At 37.2% G+C, this 9196-nt stretch overlaps 1 protein-coding gene across 1 annotated transcript in view; it reads right to left on the bottom strand.

Annotated features, from left to right (window-relative positions):
• Positions 1-9196, bottom strand: part of LOC110460260 (mucin-5AC-like) — a 44670-nt gene that overhangs the window by 29566 nt on the left and 5908 nt on the right. The window contains exons 2-5 of the mRNA XM_021513078.1: positions 4411-4699; positions 3747-3925; positions 3048-3266; positions 966-1254 (exon numbers count right to left, since the gene is read on the bottom strand). Of these exons, the coding sequence (XP_021368753.1) occupies positions 966-1254; positions 3048-3266; positions 3747-3925; positions 4411-4699 (976 nt within the window). The remainder of the gene's footprint in view (positions 1-965; positions 1255-3047; positions 3267-3746; positions 3926-4410; positions 4700-9196) is intronic.

Here is a 9196-nt window from a genome sequence, read left to right as displayed (position 1 = left end):
AGACAAACATACCTAGCTTACTAGTGGAATACAGGGTATTAGTCAAACAAAGATACCTAGTTTACTAATGGAATACAGGGTATTAGTCAGACATACATACCTAGTTTATTAATGGAATACAGAGTATTAGTCAGACAAACATACCTAGTTCACTAATGGAATATAGGGTATTAGTCAGACAAACATACCTAGTTTACTAATGGAATACAGGGTTTTAGTCAGACATTCATACCTCGCTTACTAATGGAATACAGGGTATTAGTCAGACATAAATCCCTAGTTTACTAGTGGAATACAGGGTATTAATCAGACAAAAATACCTAGCTTACTAGTGGAATACAGGGTATTAGTCAGACAAAGATACCTAGTTTACTAATGGAATACAGGGTTTTAGTCAGACATTCATACCTCGTTTACTAATGGAATACAGGGTATTAGTCAGACATACATACCTAGTTTACTAATGGAATACAGGGTATAAGTCAGACAAACATGCCTAGTTTACTGATGGAATACAGGGTATTAGTCAGACAAACAAACCTAGTTTACTAATGGAATATAGGGTATTAGTCAGACAAACATACCTAGTTTACTAGTGGAATACAGGGTATTAATGAGACATACCTAGCTTAATAATGAAATACAGGGTATTAGTTAGTCAGACATACCTAGTTTACTAATGGAATACAGGGTATTAATCAGACAAACATACCTAGTTTACTAGTGGAATACAAGGTATTAATCAGACATACCTAGTTTACTAATGGAATACAGGGTATTAGTTAATCAGCCATACTTAGTTTACTAATGGAATACAGGGTATTAGTTAGTCAGACATAAATCCCTAGTTTACTAATAGAATACAGGGTAAAATTAAATCAAACACAAATCCGTAATTTACTACTATAATACAGGGTATTTGTAAGCCACTGATATTCCTGACACCTTGCCCGAGATATACCTACATACGGGTGAAGACGGAGGTCACCGTGTAGACCTGAGAGATACACTGCTGTTTGTTTGCACACAGACTGTCGTTTTTGTTCGTGTAAGTCTCGTTTGTGCAATGACCGAAGGACGTCACCGTCACATCAACCCCATCACCAAAACAACTTAAGTTGTTGCCAATCACGCGCTCCAGGAATTCCGTGTAATCCGTGTCGTTGGTACAGGTACATTGTGACTGATCCATGGGAACCTTCAACATGTAATGAAGAACCACCGAGGAATGGGCCGCCGGAACTCCGGCAATTACTGTACACAAACACACAAAAATGTCTCAGTAAAACATCCAAATCATGTTAGATACTTTAACATACTGCATACCGGGACATTTTCGCTGCAGTTTACCAATTTTACTGGCGAGGGGCGACAGTTTGACAGGCTAAAAAGTTTCCAGTATACCGTATAGAGCTTAATGAAATAACGATCTTTTTATTTTGCTATATCATTCTCACAATGAAACAAGTTTCTCCGATTCATATATAAATACTTCAAAAATATTGAAGGATTACCTTGAATATATTTTTTGTGTTATAGCTCCATAACATGAAAAATATACTCAAGTTAATTCTTATAATTTAATCTACTATATATTGATGGACTCTTTTCTCTTAGAAATTATTGCGCTGCTGTATCAGCCAATCAAAAGCGACGTTACAAACGGCGACGTCATTTTTTTACGTTATGGGCTGATAACATACATTTTTAAGTCAATGAAAATGCTTGTTACAAGCAAGATTAAATTACATACCATTATGATAATAATAAACATATCGAAGGAAAAGATGTCGAAGCCAGATAACTTTGTTACTTAATCTTATTGTCCAGTAGTTGAAATGCAATTATTTATGAACAAAACAGAGGCCAAAGGATGAGTGTCTGTAAGGCCTTTTTTGGGCTCCGATGTATCCGAACTTTTACCTTCTTAATTTGTTCAAAGATGTCTTATTGTATCACATGTGCAAGAACTAAGGCAAAAGTTTGGCTGAAAATAAGTTGTTGTTGGGGTCCAAAAGGGGTAGGGAAAATCACAAATATAATTTGCTGTTTTTCAAAATGAGTTAATACAGCCAAAATGACACCATTTCTGTTTTTGCAAACATGTGTCAATTAAACAGGCATATATAAAAGAAAGAAAAAAACAGAAATTCAATCGTCACTTAAAGATTGTATATATAAAACGGAGGATTAAGTCAGGGGGTTGTTTTAGGTAATTTTCAAAGAAAAGGTGTTTTGTTTTCCCAATAATTTCGTTTCTTACTTATATTTAGTGTAAACAATTACAACTTTACTCATTTGAGTACACTTACATAACATGCATATTCACTACACACTTTCTTCCTTTTGTTTTATACTGAGTTATGGCTTCTGGACACATCTCAAACTTAGGCAAGGATATGCACTTTGGTCCTTTTATTGTACAAAAAATGTGTTTTTTTTAATTAAAATGGCATTGTGGTATATGTATGAAACGTTCACAAATTAAATATAATTATATGACTTATATCTATGCCAAATTGCATGCTTAGCCCAAAAACCTTTTATGTATAATCAGCGCATAAACATTGGAAATAGGCAGAACAATTGATAAAACAATGAAATGGCTTAAATTTAACGATTAAAACAGATTCTTTCCTTGAGGCTCATAGACTTTTAAATTAAAATTACCACCAAATCAAACTTCAGGTATCAACAATTTTACAGGAGTTGTGTTGGCAAATACCTTTTTTTATTTGTAAGTTAGCTTTTATAAGTAAGAAACAAATCAGGACCTGAAACTCACTTCAACCACAGGCATTGAACAAATGTTATAATATATGTATATTATACAATATAAACTATTAATATCTCTTACTTAAAAACATATCAAGGGTGTCCTGCACCTTTTAATTCACTGACGATTGAGAGATATTTGAAATTGCCAAGTTTGAGATGTGTCCAGAAGCCATAACCTGGTGGCCTAGTAGATTGATCTGTCATTGTTCCTGGTTGTGTGGTAGATTGGTCCTGGCGAGTTGGCGTGATAGTTTGACTTGTCAACGTACTTGATAAATCTGAAGTCCGGCCTAGACTTGATGGTGTAGTAATTTGTCCCAGACTTGATGGTGTGGTCATTTGTTCCAGACCTTGTGTGGTAGACTGCCACGCCCCTTGTGACGCACCACACGTAAAAGTCATGGACTTGTTTGGCACTTGTCTGTCACAGCTGACGAATTGAGCTTGTGCGTGTGTCGTGTTCAGAATTGAGGTTGGACCGCTATAACCTGTAAGAGTGGAGCGTTAACACATTCATCGGCTAATATGAAAGCAATATGTTACAAGCTGCGAGTTCAAGTTTGACACCGACATGATTGAAGAGTAGCTGTTATTTCGACGTTTGGTTGTCTGTCATACTGCCAACAATAATATGGACTCAGGGTTTTGATAGGTAATCATATGGCTTGGATTTCAATGTGCATTTGACACAATGCCTTAAAATTCATACTGATTTGTAATATGATATATTTATTTAATATTTTGGTATAGTTTTAATGAATCTATTATTATCTAACATTAACTAGATTGGATCAATTGGCTCGATTTACCTGTCAGCAGTCTGAATTTTAAGCACTTTCTGCTCATGCACACTAAAAAGGAATGTGGTGTTCAACTGTCAATGAAAATGCACCGATCTAAATCCAATATTTGTCATCGCAATCAGTTGGCTAAGGTATTACGATGAACACAAGTTCAAATACACTTACATGACTTATTTCCATGACAACCAGGATCAGTACAATTGAGAGACGCGACGTTGACCGTCAATAGAGAGTTAGGCCAATCTGGCAAGGTATGGCTGTTTGGTAAATTGCTGTACTTCGTTTTGTTTGGGAATTGGCTGAAGAATGTCCGAATTTTATCACACAGTGATCGGAATCCCTTTCTGCGAAAAAGAAAATTTTGAATGAATCATTGTGCAATAAATCTGTCCACAAATATATAGGACCCGGAAAGTTAGGAGTTTGAATGATCCTATTTCTGAGTTCAAAATGTCAAATAAAAAGACCACAGTGATATTTGATGATAAAAAGTCAATGTCACATTAAACAAGTAAGGAATGTAAAACAAGTACAGTGGTAACCATTGTTTTCATTTGTTTCCTATTCACATACATTACTAAGCGGAATATATTAGCATTAGTCAGACATAAATACCTAGTTTACTAATGAAACACAGGGAATTAGTTAGTTAGACATAAATACCTAGTTTACTAATAGAATACATGGTATTAGTTAGTCAGCCATAACTATCTAGTTTACTAATGGAACACAGGGTATTAGTCAGACATAAATCCTTAGTTTACTAATAGAATACAGGGTATTTGTAAGCCACTGATATTCCTGTACACCTTGCCCGAGATATACCTACATACGGGTGAAGACGGAGGTCACCGTGTAGACCTGAGAGATACACTGCTGTTTGTTTGCACACAGACTGTCGTTTTTGTTCGTGTAAGTCTCGTTTGTGCAATGACCGAAGGACGTCACCGTAACATCAACCCCATCACCAAAACAACTAAAGCTGTTGCCGATCACGCGCTCCAGGAATTCCGTGTAATCCGTGTCGTTGGTACAGGTACATTGTGACTGATCCATGGGAACCTTCAGCATGTAATGGAGAACCACCGAGGAATGGCCTGCCAGAACTCCGGCAATTACTGTACACAAATACACATATACATCTCAGTAAAACATCCAAATCATGTTAGATACTTTAACATACTGCATGGCGGGACATTTTCGCTGCAGTTTAAGTTTCACCCTCCATGACGAGGGCGATTTATCATAGCAGCGAACAACATAATATACCTAGTGATTAAATGCACGGGCGAAATTAAAACTGGGCAAATATGGACTTTACCGGCGAGGGGCGAAAGTTTGACAGGGTGAAAACGTTTCCAGTATACGGTATAGAGCTTAATGAAATCACGATCTTTTGATTTTGCTATATTATTATCACAATGGAACAAATTTCTCCAATATTTATATAAATACTTATATTATATATCATTATAATAATAATATACATATCGAAGGAAAAGATGTGGAAGCCAGATAACTTTGTTGCATAATTTTATTTTCCACAAGTTGAAATGCATTTATTTATGAACAAAAAAGGGGCCAAAGGATGAGTGTCTATAAGGCCCTTTTTGGGTTCCGATACATCCGAATGTTCACCTCCTTGATTTGTTCAAAGATGTCTTTCTATATCACATGCGCAAGAACTAAGACAAAAGTTTGGCTGAAAGTGTGTGTTAGGGGTACCAGAAGGGGTAGGGTAAATCACAAATATAATTTGCTGTTTTTCAAAATGAGCTAATACCGCCAAAATGATACCATTTATGTCTTTGGAAACATGTGTAAATTTGACAGGCATATATAATAGAAAGAAAAAAACAGAAATTCAATCGTCATTTAAAGATTGTTTATATAAAAGGGATGATTAAGTCAGAGGGTTGTTTTAGGTAATATTCAGAGGAAAAGTATTTTGTTTACCCAATAACTTCCTTCTAATTTATATTTTGAGTTGAGTACTCATTTGAGTACACTTACATAATATGCATATTCACTACACAAAACAACGCCCTGACTTGATCCTCCGTTTTACATAAACAATATTTAAGTGACGATTGAATTTCTGTAATTCTTCATTCTATGATATAATTTTAATTTACACATATTTCCAAAAATTATGATTTTGGTTGTTTTAGCTCATTGAAAACAGCAAAAACCCACTTTCGGCCAAACTTTTGCCTTAGATTTTGCGCATGTGATACAATAAGACATCTATAAACAAGTTAAGGAGGTGAAAATTCGGATATAACGGGGACCAAAAAAGGGTCTTATGGACTCTTATCCTTTCCAAATACACAACTTTTAATTGAGTTGGTCTTGAAACAAATTCAACATGAACTGCTTCGCAGTTCATTAATTTTGTTTCAAGACCAACTCAATTCATCACCCCATGAAATTGACCAAAGCCAGATTCAATCCTTAAATGGTCCAAAGTATCGAGAAACCGTAAAATCAAATGGAATATGAATTTCAAAATAGTGATGAGTGATTTGGAAGACAACGCCAGACAGTAGGCAATTCGAGCAGAATTAGATTTACTTTCAGATATGGTTACATCCATTATGTTGTTGTGTCTCCGGACAAGGTCCAAACCACAGTCAACGATCTGTATGATAAGTAACTTGTGTCTCCGGACAAGGTCCAAACCCCAGTCAACGATCTGTATGATAAGTAACTTGTGTCTCAGGACAAGGTCCAAACCACAGTCAACTATCTGTATGATAAGTATGTTGTTGTGTCTCCGGACAAGGTCCAATCCACTGTCAACGATCTGTATGATAAGTAAGTTGTGTCTCCGGACAAGGTCCAATCCACAGTCAACGATCTGTATGATAAGTAAGTTGTGTCTCCTGACAAGGTCCAAACCACAGTTAACGATCTGTATGATAAGTAAGTTGTTGTGTCTCCGGACAAGGTCCAAACCACAGTCAACTATATGTATGATAAGAAGGTTGTTGTGTCTCCGGACAAGGTCCAAACCACAGTCAACGATCTGTATGATAAGTATATTGTTGTGTATCCGGACAAGGTCCAAACCACAGTCAACTATCTGTATGATAAGTATGTTGTTGTGTCTCCGGACAAGGTCCAAACCACAGTCAACGATCTGTATGATAAGTAAGCTGTGTCTCCGGAAAAGGTCCAAACCACAGTCAACGATCTTTATGATAAGTATGTTGTTGTGTCTCCGGACAAGGTCCAAACCACAGTCAACGATCTGTATGATAAGTAAGTTGTGTCTCCTGACAACGTCCAAACCACAGTCAACGATCTGTATGATAAGTAAGCTGTGTCTCCGGACAAGGTCCAAACCTCAGTCAACGATCTGTATGATAAGTAAGTTGTGTCTCCTGACAACGACGAAACCACAGTCAACGATCTGTATGATAAGTAACTTGTGTCTCCGGAGAGGTCCAAACCACAGTCAAAGATCTGTATGATAAGTATGTTGTTGTGTCTCCGGACAAGGGCCAAACCACAGTCAACGATCTGTATGATAAGTAAGTTGTTGTGTCTCCGGACAAGGTCCAAACCAGAGTCAACGATCTGTATGATAAGTAACTTGTGTCTCCGGACAAGGTCCAAACCACAGTCTACGATCTGTATGATAAGTATGTTGTTGTGTCTGCGGACAAGGTCCAAACCACAGTCAACGATCTGTATGATAAGTAATTTGTGTCTCCGGACAAGGTATACAATTCCGCAATTCCTGTCTGCAAACACTGTTATATTTCCTGCCCGCAAAAACAAGTCGAATTGTTTAAATTCCGAGGAATACCTATCTCCAAACTTCAATGATTTTTGAAAGATGTAATACAAACAAATCATAATTATATTTTTGTTGATACGGACCTGCCTTATTTGTATTTGATACCGAAAATTCTACGAAACCTTACAAATATTTATCGTTGTGTGTCCTTGCTCTACCAAATTATTACACACATTTCTTACTTCTATTCATCGGACTTACAATCTTATTGACTGGTGCCTTTATTACAATAGGTCTGAAGAATTGCGGTTTGTTGACACCTCAGTATTTTCGTGTGTTTCTTTTCCTGAATCGTATGGTTATTTTCTTCTTGTCGACAGGAAATATCTCTGTTTTTTACGGCTCTCAAAGGCTTTACTAGATCTGAGGTACGGTCCTCTTCAAGTTTTCTCGAATATTCCCCCGGACACAAATCCAGACTGAAACAGTTTTCACTTCCATTCCGACACACGGCAGGTTCTCTTTACCTTGTTTGGCTGTCCACATCGATTTTCGATTTATTTTTGAAATGTGTTTCAACACTGAAAGTGGTTGACTCTGCTGTTAGACTGTGAGGATAAGTGTAACCTTGTTGGACTGTCAGTCTGTGAGGATAAGTGTAACCTTGTTGGACTGTCAGTCTGTGAGGATAAGTGTAACCTTGTTGGACTGTCAGTCTGTGAGGATAAGTGTAACCTTGTTGGACTGTCAGTCTGTGAGGATAAGTGTAACCTTGTTGGACTGTCAGTCTGTGAGGATAAGTGTAACCTTGTTGGACTGTCAGTCTGTGAGGATAAGTGTAACCTTGTTGGACTGTCAGTCTGTGAGGATAAGTGTAACCTTGTTGGACTGTCAGTCTGTGAGGATAAGTGTAACCTTGTTGGACTGTCAGTCTGTGAGGATAAGTGTAACCTTGTTGGACTGTCAGTCTGTGAGGATAAGTGTAACCTTGTTGGACTGTCAGTCTGTGAGGATAAGTGTAACCTTGTTGGACTGTCAGTCTGTGAGGATAAGTGTAACCTTGTTGGACTGTCAGTCTGTGAGGATAAGTGTAACCTTGTTGGACTGTCAGTCTGTGAGGATAAGTGTAACCTTGTTGGACTGTCAGTCTGTGAGGATAAGTGTAACCTTGTTGGACTGTCAGTCTGTGAGGATAAGTGTAACCTTGTTGGACTGTCAGTCTGTGAGGATAAGTGTAACCCCTTGCTGGACTGTCAGTCTGTCAGGATAAGTGTAACCTTGTAGTCTGCATTAATTATTGCACGAATTCCATAAAAAGGTATCTGTTGTGGCCAAACTTTGTATACGATATAGTGTTTTATATGCACCCTTTTTTCTACATGTTTGTGAATACTTTATGTGTTTTTTTGTCTTTCGATGTTTAATACTACTGATGAACCCTTAATAGACCAAATGGCCATGTGGCGCAATAAATGGTCACTCAGTGTAATGTAAATACCGCTTAACTAACCTTTTAAAAAGACGCTGTTTTATTTAGTATTTCTAATGATTTATTTCTGTTTCGGTCCAAGACGATGCTCGATAAACTACTGTAATGCAAGCTGTTTTGGGTATGTTGATTAGATGTATTTTCTTGGATATATCATTTTTGCTCCAGGATTTCATTTTCCCGTACATCGTTTTTAAGCCAAATTGCCGTGCTTATTTACCTCCTTGTCTCCTGTCATTCACTGTATACGCTAGCTATCGATACCTCCTTGTCTCCTGTCATTCACTGTATACACTAGCTATCGATACCTCCTTGTCTCCTGTCATTCACTGTATACGCTAGCTATCGATACCTCCTTGTCTCCTGTCATTCACTGTATAC

Source organism: Mizuhopecten yessoensis, unplaced genomic scaffold (assembly GCF_002113885.1).
Source record: "Mizuhopecten yessoensis strain PY_sf001 unplaced genomic scaffold, ASM211388v2 scaffold10343, whole genome shotgun sequence".
Lineage (NCBI taxonomy): Eukaryota > Metazoa > Mollusca > Bivalvia > Pectinida > Pectinidae > Mizuhopecten > Mizuhopecten yessoensis.
The sequence above is the reverse complement of the archived record's forward strand: the minus strand, read 5'-3'. Positions and strand labels throughout refer to the sequence as shown.